A 19,519-nucleotide genomic window follows, 5' to 3' on the forward strand; every position below is an offset into this window, starting at 1 on the left:
TCCAGGGATGATGACTCAGCCATCTCCCTGGGCAGCCCATTCCAGCTCCTGACCATCCTTTCAGAAAATAATTTTTTCCTAACATCCAACCTGAATCTCTGCACAGAGATTCTCATAACCCACAAATGTTTACTACGTTAAAAACTAATTACCTGGACAGCCGTAAAAAAGAAATGAACTCTGTGTGTATGTTGGTAGAGAGGATGTTTTGTGTTCTGAACACACGTGCAAGAAGTGTCTCCTGATCTGTCTGCCATGCAAATATGAGTGGGAAATGCAGTGCTTCAGATGTGCTGGTGAACAGTGGATGCTGTCAGGGGCACTGGTTCAGGGCCTGTTGTGGCATTCCTGCATTCATAGAATCTTTAGGGTTGGAAAAGACCTCTAAGGTCATCCAGTCCATCTGTCCACCTACCACCAATGTTGCCCACTGACCATGTCCCCAAGTCCTGCATCTCCACAGTTCTTGAACACACCTTGGTGACCCCACCACTTCCCTGGACAGCCTGTGCCATTGCCCAACCACTGTTTGGGAGAAGGTTTTCCTAATATCCAAACGCTGAAGGCAGATCACCCTGAAACCAAGGGCTGAAGAACCTGATATCACACACAGCTTTGGGAAAAAGCAGCTGTAATTCCTGAGCTGCCAACAAACTCTGTGCCGTAATCTGTTATGTTAGGCAGGAAAGGCGCTAACGCACCTCTTGTTTGTGAAATAGGGCTGCGTAGGTGGATACCTCTGGGGTGATGTTAGGTACAGCACAGTGCCAGCAGTGTCCCCCGTGTGGAATGGTCCAGGGGAGCTCTGGTTCCCAGCGCTCAGGAGCTGGGAGCAGAGATTTGTGCCTCATTCTGCTCCTTCATGCTCACTGAGCAGGATCAGGTCTGTGGGGTACAGGAGCCATTTGTCAAAGGTGCTCACAACAGCTCTTTCCCTCTTCATCCCAGGCAGCACGCATCTGCTCGGTGGTTCCCACATGCAGAAAAGTACCAGTGTGGGGTCTCTGCTGAGTGCAGGAGTCAACCTGCTTCATGCATGGCCCAGTTCTGGAGCAGACAACAGAGCTGGGGATGGCTGGTGGTGTTTGGGTGCTGTGCTGAGAGCATCAGTGCTCCCCAAGGCTGATCTGGGGCTAAGCTGCCCCTGAGGAAACCCAGGGAGAGGGGCCGTGTCTTTGTCCTCCTGACAGCGAACACGTGCACCTGTGGCTGCAGAAGTCTGGACACTGAGAACAGAGCTCTCCTGAAGCTCTGGCACCTCAGGACCAGCACTGCTGTGCACAGCATCTGGGCGGCATTCCTCGCCATCAGTTTGGGTGTTTCTGGGCTTTTTTTTTTCTGGTTCTGCCTCTTCTGTGCCTGGCTGAAGCCGTGCGCTTACAGATAGCTGTACTGTTGCTGTGTTTTCAGATGTGTTTATTTACTGAACTGTCAAAGATAGGGTAAAAATTAGAATGTTGCTCAAAAGTTTGGGTTTAGACACGGGGATGCTGTCCTTCCTTTGCAGGAGGGCCTGAGGTATGGGTAAAACTTCTGCCCTGAGATAGCAATTATGCCAAGCACTGCTTTTTTTGCCCCTCAAGTGCGGTGTTGGTCTGTTCCCATGTGCTCATAGGAGGCCCTGGGGAACATTGAGGCTATTCCAGAAGGGAGGTGAGCGCAATGCACCAAACCAGGGCTAAGAACCAGCAATATCTCTGCAGTGCTGTGAGCCAGGGGCTCTGCTGAGCTGCTCTGAATTTTGCTGCTGATTGCCATGCACTCCGTGTTCCTTTGACAATTTGATGTTTCTGCAGAGCATCTGGCATGGCTGGTGTTTAGGTTGCAATTGGAGGGGAGAGAACAAAGACAAGCAACATAAAGCTTAAAGGCCGGCAAACCTCCCACTGAAACCGACAAAAGGCAAAAGGAGTATGAGTGCTTCTTTCCTGCAGGGCTGATCTCCCCACCCAGGCCCTCTGGGTACATTCTCCTGTTTCAGCATGGCCCTGAGTGTTTATTCATAATCAGGAGGCCTCTGTTATGGTGGGCTGGGCAGATAAACTGGGAAAACAGAGATGGAGTAGGATGGAGCAGGGAAAAGGGGCTGGTATCACCTTGTGTCAAACTCGGAGACGTTTGGAAACAAACAGACTGCTCCCTTCCCAAATCTGCTTTGCACATGACCCCAAGGCTCCCGAGAAGGGAGAGCTCTGGCCCTATGAGTTTGTGTTCCACTGACCAATCCCCGCTTTGTCTGAGCCTCTGCACCACAGCGACTGCCTGCAAAGGAAAGATTGTTTTGCCCGACAGAGCAGACAGTTTGCTGTGGACAAACTCGGTATAACCACATGGAAGAGGCACCACTGGGAGTGATGAAAGTAAAGTTCATATGTTTTTTGATCTGGATTTGGATGTCTCTTTCCGGCATCTCTACTTCACAGAAATTGCTAATGCTGGGTTGGAGGTGGGGTTAGAACAGATGTGGCATTGAGATGCACCTGGTGCCAAAGAGGTGCCTCAAACCTGTTGTCATATCTGCTTATCTCCTCAAATCTCCCTCTTTCTGCAGGTTTGGGCTCACTTTGTTGGCCTTCAGGTCAGAGCAGAGTGCTTGGGAAAAGGTGGGATGGAGCCTGTGCTGGGGCAGGCAGTGATGGGGCAGTGCTGGGCATCAAGGCTGGGCTGGCCAGGAAAGCCAGAGCCACGTGTGAACACAAGATGTAGGCTCCTGGGGCACCTGTCAAACTTAATTCTTCATAAACTGGACACAGCTCTAAGTGGTTAAGATCTTCAGCCCCTGCCCCATCTCCCTCTGCCCCATCTACATCTCCCCCAGGGTGTGGGAAGGTGATCAAGAGCTCACGGTGGCTCATGGATCTGCACAACTGGGAGTGTCCTGGTTAAGTGCTTAGGTGAGAGAGAACAACGCTCTGAAGCACTTTTCCTTGTGATATCTGTTCTTTTTTTAAGCTTCTGGGTGCTTTGTTGGTACATCCTCCCATGGTGTGTTTATCTGTGTTGATTACCAGCAACAGGAGCTGCGTCTCACCCTGAGAGTGAGTGTTGTTGCTGCCTATTCTTCCTTGAGAAGTTTGGATTGGGAGCGGGTGAGCAGTCCTGCCCAGACAGGACCGTCCGCCTATCGCCAAACCAACACGGTGAAATCTGAGTCATGCCTATTGCTCGCCTTGGAGATGGCAGCAGAACTGACAGGGAGGGAGGGCTGTGTGAGAAATGCTAAAGACAACGAAACTCACAGAGCACCTGGTGAGATTTCATACACAGGGTGAAACTGCTGCTGGTGCCTTGTCCCGGCGCATGAGGAAGAGGAGTGAGCTCAGCATGTCCTTACAACAGTGGATGGGGAGCTGGAGGGCTGCCCGTAACCAGGAGCTGCTGCCATACCTCCACGGGGGCACTGACACTGGTGGGAACTGGGTGCCGGGCCATTAGCAGCACCCGTAGCCGGTCCTTTCCTGTGCAAGGACAGTGGGGACAACTGTTGGCCTCATGTGTGCTGCTCTGGGAGAGGTGGGAACCAGTGTAGGTTCCCACCACTGTAGTTTCCCACCAGGTAGCCACCACTGTGCTTCGCTGAGGAGAGCTCCTGAGCTGGGAGCATCACCAGACTGACCCGACAGGCCATGTCTGGCTGTGACCAGAACCTTCAGAACATTAGATTCATTCCAGGATGAATTATCTTTCCCCAAATGGTTCACTTAAAAGCCCGGGACTTACTGCGAGCATATGGGGATTTTATGGAAACAATGGAAACGCCTTTTTCCTTATTAAAAAAGCCATTCAAATGCAGCATTTATCATCTGAATTCCTTTGCATTTTCTTTTCCTTTCCATAAAAAATTCAGCAATTGAATGTGTTCTGCTCTTGGCAGCTTCAGACATTGAAAGGGATCTTTCTTACACCTCTTGCATTAACAAAAACTAGTCTGCCCTTCCTGAAACCTTCCATTTGCTGAGAAAAAAAAAATCATTTTTGGCCACAGAGCTCATGTTTGCTTATGAGAAATACCATGAGCTGTTGCAGCAACAGCACATCCGCATGGATGTGACAGCATGCAGCCACTGACTCATCCCCTCGGAGTGGGGTGAGCCCGCAGTGTGGAGCCACAGGGGGTGCGCATGTAGGATATGCTGGAGGAGAAGGAAAGGTGACCAATGTTTGGATAATTATGTGTTTGGCAGCTTGGTAACATCAGCTGGAGAGACCTGGAGAGAGTGCCAGAAGTGAACAGGCGGGACAGTATTTTGGTGCATTGCTTCTCAGCACACATAGTCTCACGAGCCTCAGCTCTGGCAGGTACTTCGCAGGGGAAGGGAGTGTGCTGAGGTTGGCCCGTCTGCTTCCCTCGAAGATAAATCACCTACAAATGACTGAGAAAATTCTGCCCCTCTACGCAGCCGCCAGCATGACCCTGGCCTGATTTTGAGGTCCTTGGTTTTGGGGGCCTGACTGGGAGCTGAGCACTAGGAAGGCAGCCCGCCTCCATTGCAGCAGTGCCTTTCAGAAGCCCTTCAATGCATCCCGCTGGGTGGCATGGAAATTACTGTGAAAAATCCATATCCTTCATCCTCTGCTCCTTCTGTCCGGTTCAGTTTTAGATCTGTGCGTCTGATGAAGAATGACACCATGAACTTCCAGAAGTTCTCCTACACCAATGAAGATGAAGCCTGGAAAACCTACCTGGAGAACCCCCTGACCGCAGCCACTAAGGCCATGATGAGAGTGAATGGAGACGATGATAGTGTGGCTGCCCTGAGCCTCCTCTATGACTACTACATGGTACGTTCCTATTGGGGCTGGGTGTCCTAGGGGAGTCAGTCTCACAGGACAAGTGTGAAGGTAAAACATGCTGAGCGCCCCAAGGGGGTACCCACCCCCTGAGCTCTCTGTGTCAGTTGTGCAATGATCCTTTGGAAATCCCCAGCCATAGAGGGCCACTGTTGTCCCCAGTACACGGATGTAAACTGATCTCATTCTGCATAATGAAGCCAGAACAGGGTGAAAAATTGAACACGAGTGTCTTGGGTCTCAGGCTGGGGTTCTTTCTATGTAACAGCTTTCTGACAAGAAGTGGGGATGCTTTATGAGACACAAAGCTGCAACAGCCAGGTGCCTTGCAGACTCTCCAGCTTTCTCTCTCCCAGCGCTGCTTTAGGATGGGGCTGCATGAAATGCAGATAGGATTTAGACCAGAGTGGAACCAACAAACTGATGTTCCCGTTCACCTGGGTGCTTTTCAGAGTTGTTCCGAGAACACAATGTGGTGGGTTGCCTCAGGTTACCTTGGCAATCTGTGGCAGAACCAGCAGGAGGGCCCAGGTCTCCTGCATCCTTGCCCAGTGTTTATTATTCGCCTGTTTTTTTTGTCTGTGCCATGCAGACAGGGTGAAATTTGCCTCTGCTTTCCATGAATAAAATCTAACAACAAACTAACTCTTTGTTCTGCCTTGTTCTAGGTCCCAAAGGAGAAGAGGATTCTTACATCGGGTATGATGGGACGTAATGAGCTAGGAAAGAGGTGAGCTTCATTTTTGCTCTCTCTAGCTGTCTCATTCTCCTGCAGCTGCTTGCATGCATGATGGGTCTCCTCATTTGCATAAAATAAACATCAGAGCACAGTGTTATTACCAGCAACAGTGGAGGTTATTAACCCTGAGACATACATTAAAATTCTTTAGGCCAAATCCCAAGCAGGTATACGTTGAGCTACACCCATTTACACAACTGAGGATCTGTCTCACTATGTTCAGAAAGAGTTGCACTGATTTGCAGTATCTGAAGAATTTGTCTTTATTTCCTATGTTGTGCCAATTGGATAGGACTGGCAGAGAGAAGGTAATGGTGAAATCCTCTCCACCAGGCTCATAAGGGTTTCTTTTCCGACCGCTTGCAGTCTCCCAGGATTCTCTTCCAGTGAATCCCGTCTGTCCTTTGAGGTTTTCAGATAATTAACTACAAAATTAATGGCTCATTCACCACTATGAGTTCAGTTCCTCTTCCTGGAGATCACCCTCGGCCCTGTCAGATTCCCATACTAAGCAGATGTACATAGCTGGCTCAAGATCACCCAGCAGCCAGACTGTGCAGCTTGCTCCTCAGCTGTGCACCAGGACATCTGCACCTTGCTGTGACAACTTGCTGGGGTAGTCCACCCTCTTCCCTAGTTTGAGACGGGCCCCTTTCTCCACCAGGCACTGCCACGGAATGGAGTATGACTCGGAGATCGCATCCTTTGACGGCTCAGCCCATCTCATGAAGCTCTTGTCTGAAAACACTTCCATGGCCCAAGAATACTGTGAACCACAGAAGAAGAATGGCTTAAGTCTTGAAAGTATCCCTAGTCCTCACAAGCCAGCCATACTTCCACCAGGAACCAGCAAGCTGGATGCCACCCCAGATACCTACATGGTCCCTCCAGGGGACGTGTATGACAACAACTCATTGAACTCCCTCTTCGAGACCATCCCTGTGGCCACACCGCAGCAGAGGTGGCAGCCAGACAGCACTTTCAAAGAGGATCCCCAGGAGGTCAGAGCTGCAGCCTGTTGCATGCTGGCAGTGCTGGGGTACCGGCACAAGTATGTCTATAATTCAGGATTTCCTCGTGCTGGAGTCAGGGGGAGCTTTGCTTGTGCATTAGAAGCTTGATGGCATTCCCACTGAATTACCAGGGGTTTTACATTAGTTTTAGAAGGCTTTGAAATGAGGCCTCTGTTGTACTGAGTGGGAGAAGGTGAATGGACAAAACAATGAAAGATTCTAAATATGACCGTTTTGTTTCCACTTTTCCATAGTCACTACTCTTCAGTGATATCCTCAAGCCCCAGCCAGAGCTGCCCTGCCCCGAGAGTTATCCTACGGACGGTGTTAAGAGGTAACTTGCCAGTCCACGCTCTCTGTGTTCCCAGGGCTTTTGGCTGTGTACCATTCCTGGGGAATGGCTGCAGCCCTCTCCCTGCCCCAGTACGGGCCTTAGCAGCGGCCATGGCAAACACCAAGATCTCATGCCTTTGCAGACAGGTTGTATCTCAGACGCAAGTTTCTCTTCTCTGATTTTTTAGACACAGAGAAGTTACGAATTTTAGTGTTCGGGGTTTGAAGTAGGGATTAGGGTTGGAAGGCTTTTGTTGTAAAGTTACTGCCTCTCATTCCTAAAACATCAGAGATTTCACCTTGTTTCCTGTCCCTCTCTCAGGGAGAGCTTTCCTGCTCTCGATATTGCACCAAACCTCCAAGTGGGCATTATCCCATCTCCCACCTTTCATTTGCCTCCTGAGTTAGCTGACTCTGTGACTCAGCTATCAGCTGTGGGGGTTTTACCACAGACAGCAGCTCGCATTTATGAGCCAGAGGCTTTCTGCTTGCTGCCTATCCCTGCACTGAGGTTCTCTAGCATTCCTGGCTCTAGAGAAGAGAAGCTGCCAAGTCTGTCTTCAGAGATGGCATCACTGGGAAGCAGGGCAGGAAAAAAAGTGGATGACTACACAGGAATAGGAGATATCCTTGCCCTGCAGGTCCTCCTGTTTCTACAGGACCCATTAGGAAACAGTCCTCATGGGTTATCAATTTACGGGTGTGAATTTGGAGACAGGAATCTGCGTTTAGGATGTTTTAAAAGTCTCATTGGAAGTGCCTGTTTTGGTTTGTTTGGGTTCAGGCTTTTGATTGTGCACTGTTTCTGTAGCCATCCACAGAAAAAGGTGGGTCAAAGCAATGTATGGTGTTTTTCTTTTCTGAAGCCATAAACAATAACAAAGGGTAAAATGTGGCTATTGGAGAAGTGCTGTTCCTTGGTGTGTTGGGAGGGTCAGCGTGTGCTGTGCTGCAAGGTGCTTGGCCACAGCTGTTGGTAAATGTTCATGGCAAGGGAGTTGGACTAGATGACCTTTACAGGTCCCTTCCAACTCTAATGATTCTGTGATTCAAGGTGAGATGGGAATAATAAGAGACTTATGTGTCCAGTGCCTGTCACCTGTAAGGATGGAGGCATGCCTTGTTTTAGTTTTGAAGTGAAACAGCAGTGTGTGCTTACTCATCATTCTCATCCTTCTCTCTTTGTTCAATACAAGTGACTTTGAATACACTCTGGGGTCGCCCAAAGCCATTCACATAAAATCTGGGGACTCTCCCATGGCCTACCTCAACAAAGGACAGTTCTACCCCATCACGCTGCGGACAGCTGGAGACAGCAAATGTTTACACTTGTCCTCAAATAAAGTGAAGGTAAGAGACAAGCTGACAATTTTGCTGACACATGCTATAATCAGACATCCAGCAATTGTACTGGCCTGGGAAAGGAGCTGAACATGAAGAGTAATGGCTTTGTGGCTCAGGTTGACTTAAAGCAATGAATGGGTTGGATTCACTCATAGCAAGCTAATCCTCTGATGCACAGCAACAGCCTTCATGTAACCTGCCAGCTGAAACCTTTTGCAGTCAGGTTTGGGATGCACAAAATGCCTCCCCAGTTGGTGGCTGGCTGAGGGGCTTGGTGGGAAGACCAGTGCTGGAGGGCAGTGCTCTGTCTTGCTTCTGGTGTGTGTGGCCAGGCCTCAGTCACCCCCAAGGCTATGGCTAAGCTTGAGCTCCCACCAAAGAAACGTAGTCCTCCAACCCTGAGGGATATCCTGGAGCTAGACTTTGGACAACTCAAAGCTTACAGGATTCCTGAAACTGAGAATGTCTCCAGAAAGACCTTTTAGAATGTCACAGCCTAATTCTTACTGCAGCACTGCTAACAACTCCCCAGTGCAGGATGCCTTGGAGTCAGTGGAAACACATGGACGATGCAAGTAGGGGACGTATAGGGCACCTTGGTGCTGCTTCTGGCTCTGTGTCTGCGTGTCTGCATAACTGTGGTCAAGTCCCTTCCCTATCTGCCTTAGTTTCCCCAACAGTGTAACATTAATGATGAAATTAAGCTGCCCTTGTCCTGCCTGTGGATGCATCGGATGGAAAGGGCAGTGAGGGCACTCTGCATGAGCCTGCTCTTTGTACTGATGCGGAATATTCTCACTGTGTTACAGAGTGTTGTGATGATTGTTTTTGACAACGAGAAGATTCCGACAGAGCAGCTCAAGTTCTGGAAGCACTGGCATTCTCGCCAGCCCACAGCCAAGCAGAGAGTCATTGACGTTGGTATGAGCATGGCTGTGACGGCTGGGTTGGGTTGACAGCTTCTAGCGCCAGTTTACTGCATTTCCAATACACAATAACACTGCTGCAGCTCAAAACTCTGGCCTGTGGGGAAGCAGTGGGGAGTAGGCTGATCTGCTGGCTTCAGATCCTTTCTGTCTGATGAACTGTCCTCCAGGATTTAAGCTGTTGTTTGCCAGGTGTTGGGATGTGCACAAGGAGCCCAAAATACATCAGAGAAGAGCCTCAGTCTGAGGAGCAAAAACTGCTGAACTCTTGTGGCTCTTAGAGATGTGACCTTTGGCCTCTTGGAGTCTGGGAGTCTGAGTTAGGAAAGGCTTTGGTACTGCTTGTCCTTCTCCACTGCTGGCACACAGGGTTTATAGCACGTTGTGCTGGGCCAAAGGCTGGGGTAGGGTTAGGGTTAGGGGTAGGGGTAGCACCTTGCTGAGCACAACATGGCTCAGAGCAAGACACGTGGTCGTTCAAATTTAGAACCAATGAACGTTGACTTTGTATAAAATCACTGCACAAATAGCAGTCGCCAGCCAGGACGTTGGGTCATTTCTGGCCTTACGGATACATGCTAAGGTTTAAGCAGTGGTCAGCCAGTGAGAGGAAGACTTTCGGGGTGTGGAAAGCCCAGGGAATGCAAACAGTTCTGCAGGCAGGGTATAAGCTGCTTCTTCATTGCATTTCAGCTGACTGTAAAGAAAATTTCAACACAGTTCAGAACATCGAGGAGTTAGCCTACAATGCGCTGTCCTTTGTGTGGAACATCCACGAAGAAGCAAAGGTACAATCTGCTTATGGAGGGGAAATGGGAAACCCTAGGCCTTTCTAACAGCACAGCCATGACCATCCACTCTCTCGTTCTCAAGTGAAAGACAGAGTTTCAAATCCAAACAACATTATGCCAGCGGCCCCAGGTAGCGTTTATCTGCTAGGACAGCAGGGAAGGACACAGTGCTTCTCTGTGTGTTTAAGCATTGCTGTTAGCTAGTAAACATTCTGGCTACACCTGAGACTGGCTCAGTGATGTTTTTTTTGCTGCTTATGGATAACTCTGAATAAAGCCCTTTGCAGCAGGCAGTGATCAGGGCTCTACTCACATATGGGTGAAGCCTATTTAAATAAACTGCAGCTCAGGGAACAAGGACCTTCCTTTCAAGGCAGAGTTTTGATGCAGAAGTGACTGACCACCCTTTTCTGAGTTGTGTGATGTGGAAGGGAGCCGAGCAGGTCACAAGATCCCTTTTAACCTTAAAATCTGCAAAGCTTATATCAACATCTGTCCTACAAAGAGAAAGAGCTCTGCTGTCTCTTCTGCATCTCTTTGTCTCTTGTTAATGCTTTGCTTTCCAGTGCAGATTGAAAGAAGCATATTAAAAAAAAAGATGAAAGAGCTAAGAAAAAAAAAAAAAGAAAAGCATAAATTCTGTCTCCCTGAAACTGGTAGCTTGGGAAAACTCTGGTTTGCTTTGGAATCTCATTAAGCCCTTCTTTTAGCCCAAAGGCGACCTTAGTCTTTTACAACCCAAGAGGTTAACAAATGTCTTCAAGGCAAAGTTGTCAGAAATGGAAATATGTCAGGTATGTGGCAAGCCCTCAGGGGCACCTCAGCAAAACTGGATTTAACTCTTAGCAGAAACTCTGTACACGTACTGGCCTGGGGCTAGTAGGGGTGAGACTTCAGAGAGCTGCGCTGGGAGCCACTGTGTGTGGGGGGGCTGGTGTCTGGGTCCTCAGAGCTACCTGTTACTTCTGTTCTTGCAACTAAACTTCACACTACAGAGAAGTGGTTTCTTTTCTGTCTGTAGATATTGAGTAGATCTGATGCTAGATTTCAAGGCTGAAATCCTCAGCCAAAGCCCTGTGGAGGGAGCTGTGTGAGCTTCAGCAGCTGCAAATCTGTTCCCAAGGAGTTCAGGGGAAATTTCAGGGTCACGCAAGTGAGTTGGTAATTTGGAGATATAATGTGGATTACCTGTGTACAGCTTTTCTTCATAAGTTCCCACTGGAGGTAACTGATTCCATACTAGTGACCAAGGAGACCAGCAGAGGAGGAACATTTGTTTGGCAAACAACAGTGATTTGTGATTCTTGAAAGATGAAGCCTAGACCTTCTCCCTTCCTCCAGGGCATTGCTGTCTGAAGGTCACTTGTTCAGCTGAAAGAGCAGAAATATCAGCAAGAACGTCCCCGGACAGAGTTTGCTTCTGGTCTGAAGGAAGGGGACAGACTTTTTAGCAGGGTCTGTGCTGATAGAACAAGGGGAAATGGTTTCTAGCTCAAAGAGGGTAGATTTAGGTTAGATATAAGGAAAAAACCTTTTACAGTGAGGGTGGTGAGGCACTGGAACAGGTTGTCTAGTGATGTGGTTGATGCCCCGTCCCTGGAGACTTTCAAGGCAAGGCTGGATAAGGCCCTGGGCGACCTGATCTAGCTGTGGTGTCCCTGTTCATTGCAGGGAATTTGGACTAGGTGGCCTTCAGAGATCCCTTCCAACTCTACGGATTCTATGATTCCGTAAACTGAGGGGAGTGGATGGCTCAAGTGGTAACAGAGAGCAGGAGACAACTGGGGACATAACAGCGCGGTGTGATAAAGGATGAGCTGTCCGTTCAAAACTCTTTCCCCTGGAGAGCTGCTGTGGGTGATGGGGGAGCATGTAGTTAGAAATGACCCACAACTGTGCTAAGGTGGGGAACCATAGCCCACATGCACAGCGAAGGCTGGGAACATTGAGGTTTGTCTCGTGAGCTCCTTTTGTTCCATCAAACTTCTGATGGATGTTTGAGGATGTTTTCAGTGCCAACAAGCTGTAGCCAATTCTGTTCCTATTTGCAGGTGTTTATTGGGGTGAATTGCCTGAGCACCGACTTCTCCTCACAGAAAGGAGTGAAAGGTGTCCCGCTGAACCTCCAGATCGACACTTACGACTATGGCAGTGGGACCAGCCAGCTGGTACACCGTGCTGTCTGCCAGATCAAGATATTCTGTGATAAGGTACAACACTGCTCTTCCACCAGCTTGGCTGAGAGAAACGTTAAACTCCAGGAGGTGAAACAGAGAGGTTGTGAGAGGCCAAGCAGTGCAGCAGGCAGTGCGGAGGGGCACTGGCAGCTCAGCACACTTGGTTGAGCAAGACAGGGCAGCCACGATGTGTCTTGTACCACCAAGACCTTTACAGAACAGAGACTTAAGAAAGTTTTCTCTATTTCAGGCCTATGTGGGATTGTACCTTGTAATTAATTCTCCAATTCTGACATGTTTTTAAATAGTAGAAGAGATGAGAATCTCCTCTGAGGTTCTTCCTCAGCCTCAGACATCTTCCTATGGAAGTGTTTCTCACAGCTATTTTTGTCCTCATTTTTCATTTCTAAAAAGTTGTGGGTTTTTTTTTTTTTTTTTTTTTTAATGATTACAAAGATGAGAAAGTTCAGTTCTCTCCTCTTTCTGGATGGCCTTTAGGAGGTCTCTGAGGTGATCATTTTTAATAAAGGCTGCCCTTAGGGTGATGAGGCACTGACACTGCTGCCCAGAGCTGTGGGTGCCCCCATCCCTGGAGGTGCTCAAGGCCAGGTGGGATGGGGCCCTGGCAACCTGAGTTGGTGGGAGCACCCAGCCCATGGCAAGGCTTGGAACTGAATGGCCTCAGCCATTCTGTGATTCACCTTCATGTTCTTGTCAGTAAACCCTCTACTGCCAGTGTTACATTAAAACTATCAGTGCCCTGATTTTTGCCTCATGTTTCCCACAGGGAGCAGAAAGGAAAATGAGAGATGATGAACGGAAACAGTTCAGAAGGAAAGGAAAATGCCTGGACTCCAATAACAATGGTTAGTGTGATGTTTGTCACCTGATCCGTGGCGGCCTCTCTGTTAACTTCCATGAGATGTGGCTCTGATTATTGCCATGCCTGTTGAAATCAGCCCCATTCAGAAACAACTTGTCATTCAGGTCTCCTCCTGCCAAGACTCTCACAGCCCATTATTGATACTAACCAACCCTTCTGAATTGCCATGGGGTCATGGAAGGGAGCCATTCTGGAGGAGATGGTAGTGGGCAGGCCCTGAAGACCTGGGTCTGTTGGGATCCATCCATTTTCTAGTATTTCTGTTGCGAGATGCTGGGCAGGCACTTCCCTACTCTGCCTGTAGTCACCTCTTAAATGTCTGGACTGAAGTGAACTGTACTTTCCATCTGTAGGTCTGAAAGGCTGTTTGCTCTCTGGCTTCAGAGGGAATGAAATCACATTCCTGAGGCCAGAGACTGACCTCGAAACCAAGCCAGTCCTGTTCATCCCCAACCTCCATTTTTCAAACCAGCAGAGATGTGGCACGGTAAGTCCCTTTAAAAAACAGCCAACCTGTTGCTCTCATCACCTCCACCATTTCCAGCCTGATCAGACCCCCCACATGACTTGTATTATGTAAAAAAAGAAAACCAAACCACAGCTCTTCTGTGAAAATGTGAACTTGAAGATGCAGCTGTTGGGAGTGGCTTAGATGACATGCAGCAGTGATGGGCAGAACCTTTCCAGGTTCCTTGTAGATATTCCTGTGGTTTACACATATCATCTGGAGCCACAGAGGACGAGACTTGCGGGAGAAATATTGGCAGAAAGTAAACTGTAGAAAAATATAGCCACATATGTCCCCGTGCAGGAGACATCTCTCACTGCTCCTCTGCCCTTCTATCTGCCCTTGAGCCTGAGACATCCTAGACACAGCCTCCTCCAGAGCTCATCACCATTTCCTCATGAAACAGCTGTCTCAGTTTGTCAAAAAAAGGGAGAAAAGCCACCTGTGACAGCACTGTAGTGGCTGCTGTACTGATGCATCATAGCAAAAACAGGTACTGGAAGAATCTAGTGTGCAACCAAAGACCTCGCTGAGGAACAGTTTGTCCTCGATCCCAAGCAGGTTATGGAATTTGAGCTGCTTGTTGGTGTAGTTAGATATGTGTTCGGGTCTCTTCTAGGCAGAGGAGGGGAATCTAGAGAGTTCTTTATGTCAGTTTTCATTTAATCCAAGATGCCCATCTATATGTTTAATAGCGTTCTCAAGGAAAAATGGATGGACTGGGAGAAGGGGAATCACATTAAGAACATGCCCCTGTGTTCCCCACCAGCTTCATTGTTTTCCAACACCACAAACGAAATGATCAATGTTTCCTTTCTGTTTCAAGGCTCTTCCTCCTGCTGTTCCCAACTCTGCAAACAGGTAAGAATGCAGCAGTTTGTATTTTCCATCCATCAGCTGTTCTATTTCTTTGGGCATATTATGGTGGATTAGTATCTCTAGTACATATCTGTAGGTGTAAAATAACAGCACAGTGTCTCCCCGAAGCCCTTGAGTGTCAAAGTATGTGTTAAAGTTTGGCTTAGAAGGTACTAAGAGGACACCAATTTCCTCCCTGTCAGTGAGCCCCTCCGCCAGGAGTCTGGCCACTGCTCTTACTGAGACCAAATTTAAAAAGAAGCAAAAAAAAAATGATCACAGAATGATCACTGAAGTGTTCACATCACCCTTTCACTGCTATAAAAGAAACTGGAATGAAGTAGAAATCACACTTTTAATGAGCTTAGTGTGGGGAGAAGCAGGGATTTACCCCTTGGGTCGATCCACTGTCTGGTGATACCAACAGAGTAATGAGGACATGGAGGTAGAAGACGCTTTTTTAATTATGTGGTACCAAAACCACTGCCTGCATTCACTGACGTCCTTGTATGCGTTAGGCAGGAAGCTGCAGATCCTGAGATAATCTGTGGCTGTAATTACAGAACTGATTTTTAATTGCTGGATGTTTGTTGGGATAATCGGTTGTTCAATCAAAAGTTGAACTGCTACCATTGTTTTGTTTGCTGCTATTGTTCTGTGAGCACTGTGTTCCTCTCTCTCAGGCTGCCCCTAAAGCGAAGTGGGGCCTCATTCACAGATGAGTTTGACCCAGTACCTCCGAAGCAAACCAAGGAAGAAGATCCACAGAGAGGTAACCCTTCGGGTGGGAACTCTTCTTGGATGTGGTGTTTCTTTGGACTAAAGTAGCTCTGGATCATGAAGCATGTGAGGCCACATCACTCTGTGAAGAGCCTTGACTCAGTGCCGTGCTTTATCTGTTTCAGTGCTGTTGTACGTGAGGAGGGAGTCAGAGGAAGTGTTTGATGCTCTCATGTTGAAGACACCGGATCTCCAGGGCCTCAGAACGGCTGTGAGTGTTTCCCAAAAATGGTGGCATATGAACAAACCGCAGATCATAGGGTGCTGGCACTTGGCATATAGGAAAGTGGATGTAAGGCTGTTTATATCTCGTGTTTGCTTTCTTTTGAGAATGGAAATGGAAATTGTGAGGACAAGTGAAGTCTACCCACAGATCCTTGTTATGCGGTGTGCCACAGAGAGGAAAAACACACCGTATGGCAAGGTGGATGAGGCTCTGAGCACTGATGGAGCTGGGGGTGCCCCTGTTAATTGCAGGGAGTAGGACCAGATGGCCTCTATGGGTCCCCTCCAACTCAATGATTCTGCAGTTCTATGTTCTGTTCAGAGCATCATGTAAGTCTCATCTTGTGACAGCAAATTCTATTGTAAAACTCCCTTCCCATGCTCTGGCCATGTATGTGCAATGTGAAGGCAGCCCTGGCCTTGTTCTGGAATTCCCTGCACGGTATTTGGGGAGCACACAGCCGTATTTCTGCGATGACCATCAGCAGCATCCCTGATAACCTGCCTCTCTCTGGGGATTACTAGGAAGAAAACAAACAATAAACTCCTGGACTGGGGACAGCTTTACGATAGCACTTCAGGCTTTGTTGGTTTTTACAAACTTTTAAAAATAGAGTCTGAAAATTGTCAGCGCAGACGACTCAGAGGATTCAGAAGATTCTTTGCCATCTTTTCCCTCCCTCATACCTTACCACAGAGGGTCAAAAGCCACTACTGAAAACACTTGTGAGAAAACTACATGGCTCCCATCAGCCCAGCACCAGACAGAACCATGTTCAAATTGTCCTGTTCAAATCATTGCTTCGGCCTTTTTTTCTTGAGTAAAAAGGAGGGGGAATCCTTTGCTGCCAAATACCTTTGGCTCAGTGTTATCTTTGATGTTTATCGTAGGAATTTCATTTTACAAGTACCAAGAATTGCTGTGTTTTCACTTACAGATTTCAGAAAAATACGGGCTGCCTGAAGAAAGCATTTATAAAGTCTACAAAAAATGCAAAAGAGGGTAAGCTAATCTCTCATCTGCTTTTATGCTGTGCCTCTACAACCCCATTCTCTTTGGTACACTGCCATAGGCTGAAATAGGATTTTAACAAGATAATAAAAAGGAAAGCCATGTGAGGTCTGCGGTATTTGGAACATATAAAACTCAAATGTTTTGGGGCTTTAAAGGTTTGGGATAGTGGTTGTTTGTATTATATTTGTATGGAGTGTAAAGGCTCCCAGGGAAAGGCAGATGGACAAAGGAGGAATGTTTTGGGAGTTTAACGGGTGACCCCTTGTGTCTCCGTCTGAAAGGCTGAGGTTTTAGAGCACTTATCTTACTGTCATCAGAGATGCATAAATCTTTGCCTCTTCAAACTGAACACCTGAGCGTCCTTGCCTCAGAGAGAGATCATACCCGTTAAGTAAAAGCCCCAGTAGATGACCGGGAGCTCTAAAAGAGGAGTGCCGATTCCCAGCTTCCCCATCCCATCCCCAGACCAAGGAGGTCAGCAGGAAACTCCACGCTGACTCTGGGAGGTGGATCAGGCCCTCCTGCACACATGGGGCTTTCATGCAGCTCAAGTGCAGCAGTGCAGGTCCCACTACGGACACCCGTCAAGTGTTGTTGGGGGGACGAGCACAGCTCCTCAGGGCGTGGACAGAGGTTTGCAGTAAATGTGAAATGGTTTCTCAAGTCATTCCAACGTGATCTTTATTTTTGACTGGTCAATATGGACCACATACGTGGCTGAGAGGAGTGGTGTTGTCTTGCATGAGCAGAGGACCAACTGCTGAATCTTCTGTGGAGGGCAGCAGTCTTGATGTAGGGCCAGGTGCTACTTTCAGAAATGTTTTCTGGACTGAAGAACTCCTCCTGGGTCATTCCCCTCTCTGACAGCGAGTTCTCCCTCCAGCTGTTGGAAGGAGAAAGGCTCATAAATTCCCAAGTTATTTCCATAAAGCTAAATCCAGAGTCCTTCTTGCAGAGCAAGCGATATACAATCAGGCTTTGCAAGCACCAGTGACTGCCTGGGAGATGAACTCATTGTTGCTGGCTCTGATCCCAAGTTTGAGCATGGGGAGAGACAGGTAGAAAAGAAAGGCTGATGACAGGTCCTGCATTATGCAGCCCTACATTCTCGCTAGCACAGCCCGCAGAGTGGTGCTCCACATAAAAACGCGGAGGAGCAGAGGCCTGGGGAAGCTGAGGATTGGTCCAAAGTTCTGCTTTTTCATTCAGTTTCTGGTTACTTGAGATGAGAAGGTCCTAAAGCTCCCTGGATGGGATCTTCCAGCTCACTTGGTGTCACTATGACTTGATCTCCCATGGGACCTATTTGTTCCCAGAGCTAAAGTGAGGCTTGTAGGCAGCTGCAAGGTGGGGAGGGGAGAAGCAGAAGTTTCTCTGTGCTGTGGTAACACAGAACTGATTGGTAATGGGGCAGCGGAGGCCATTTTTAACATGAACTTTGCATGGAGTGGGCTGCCCTGTGCCATGAGGCTTTGTCTGTGGTGCGATTATGAGTGGCGACCTAGAGCATGTGGTGCTGTCAAACCCTCCAGGTTAAGCTGCACCTCGAGCTTTGCAACACACCATGTCTGATCCAGCTACTCTCCTTGTCCTGTAGGATCCTGGTCAACATGGACAACAACATCATCCAGCACTACAGCAACCACATGGCCTTTCTCCTGGACATGGTGGAAGCGGAGGACAAGATCCAGGTCATCCTCAAGGAGCTATAAGGAGCCACAGTCAGCACTTACTGGGACTTCTTTACCAGCCGGCACGTTTGACCCAAGAGAGCTCAGCCCAGTGTCCCACCTCATTGCCTCTACTTGAAAACACTGACCTCAGGGGGGGCCCTCACAGCGCTGGGCCAGAGACAGCCTAGAAGATCTGTTACTGAAGTGAACACAGAACTTCTCTCTATTGAGATTATTATTGGTATTTTATTTTATTTTATTCCCTTTTGGAAACGGGCCCAACCTTCTGTTTCCAAGCTGGGAAGGTGCAGCTACATCAGTGTGGCTGCTGGGTCTGGGCAGCAGTGAGGACAGTCTCTGCTCGCCATCTGCCTCAGCCCATAGCCGATCCAGCCGGGGGCTCTGACTTTCTCTCAGCCCGTCAGTCCCACAGAAGCCTCCAACCATTTCCAGTAGGGCTGATCCCAGCTCTGAGCTTCTCTGTCCGCAGAGACTTTCACAGATATGTTTAAAACTCACTGTTGAACGGACACTGCCTGCTCCCCTGTCTTCCACCACCATCTCTCTGTAAATACCACCAAGGCCTCCATAGCCCGTTTATACATTTCTGATGTCTTGTTCCTTTTATATTTGATATGTGTATAAATATACATTGTTTTATATTTGACTCCGTACGGTGACACAGAGCATTTCAAACATAGGCTGCTTCACATTTCTCCGTGAATTCCTTTTGTAACTGTGTTGTTGGTTTTGTTGTTTTGGATATTCCATAGTAATAAAGGTTCAAAGACAGAACACAAACCATTTTAACTCCGCTCTGGAGGTCTGAGTCAGGAAGGGCCGGAGAGGAGCCAGGGCAGGGAGAGGACCTCAGAGGCACAGAAAGGACTCCAGGTGGGTTTTGCACCACGTGTTTTTTAACAGCACAAGAAGTCTGTCATTCTAAACAGCCTCAGCTCCCTTGGTACATGCAGGTCTGCACCTGGATTCCTCCTGAACCCTCCCTCCCCTTTTGCAAGACAGGCTCTGCTCTCCCTCCTGGTTCTGTCGGTGGCTGCTCACACACTGCTGTGGTGCTGCAGGCAGGTGGAGGAAACCAAGCAGTCCTGGACACATCCCTCTGATGGAGAGGGAAAAGCTCCAAGGGGTTACATTTCATAGGTTTGCTGAAATTTTAAGCAAGTGTTAAAAAAAAAAAAAAAAAAAAAAAAAAAAGCATTGCCCTGTTTTACTTCTGCTCATATGAGCATCCCGGTGTCAATCCTCTGAGCAGGGCAGTGTTATGGGTAGCAGTTGCATACCTTCCTCCACCTGCGCTGTGCTGCCCAAACTCCTCACACCTGCTGCCTCCTAAGCACTATGCCTCCACATCTGGGTCTCCTGTGCTAAAAATGGTCTGCAGCTGCCTCATAGGTTTAAAAAAAAAAACAAAAACAGGAAGGGGAGGCCTCAATTTTCTCATT

At 48.3% G+C, this 19,519-nt stretch overlaps 1 protein-coding gene across 4 annotated transcripts in view; it reads left to right on the plus strand.

Annotated features, from left to right (window-relative positions):
- Nucleotides 1-18,851, plus strand: part of GRHL3 (grainyhead like transcription factor 3) — a 106,655-nt gene extending 87,804 nt beyond the window's left edge. For 3 of the 4 annotated variants that reach the window (XM_021375291.1, XM_021375290.1, XM_021375289.1), the window contains exons 2-16: nt 4,596-4,782; nt 5,460-5,521; nt 6,195-6,531; nt 6,798-6,877; nt 8,073-8,226; nt 9,030-9,141; nt 9,840-9,934; nt 11,989-12,147; nt 12,902-12,980; nt 13,351-13,484; nt 14,332-14,366; nt 15,047-15,135; nt 15,269-15,354; nt 16,307-16,371; nt 17,981-18,851. In XM_021375291.1, coding sequence (XP_021230966.1) covers nt 4,615-4,782; nt 5,460-5,521; nt 6,195-6,531; nt 6,798-6,877; nt 8,073-8,226; nt 9,030-9,141; nt 9,840-9,934; nt 11,989-12,147; nt 12,902-12,980; nt 13,351-13,484; nt 14,332-14,366; nt 15,047-15,135; nt 15,269-15,354; nt 16,307-16,371; nt 17,981-18,095 — 1,770 coding nt within the window. In that variant the 5' untranslated portion in view covers nt 4,596-4,614 and the 3' untranslated portion in view covers nt 18,096-18,851. The remainder of the gene's footprint in view (nt 1-4,595; nt 4,783-5,459; nt 5,522-6,194; nt 6,532-6,797; nt 6,878-8,072; nt 8,227-9,029; nt 9,142-9,839; nt 9,935-11,988; nt 12,148-12,901; nt 12,981-13,350; nt 13,485-14,331; nt 14,367-15,046; nt 15,136-15,268; nt 15,355-16,306; nt 16,372-17,980) is intronic. The other variant, XM_021375292.1, reaches the window with a different exon arrangement.

The sequence above is a fragment of the Numida meleagris genome, chromosome 22, assembly GCF_002078875.1.
Source record: "Numida meleagris isolate 19003 breed g44 Domestic line chromosome 22, NumMel1.0, whole genome shotgun sequence".
Classification (NCBI taxonomy): Eukaryota; Metazoa; Chordata; class Aves; order Galliformes; family Numididae; genus Numida; species Numida meleagris.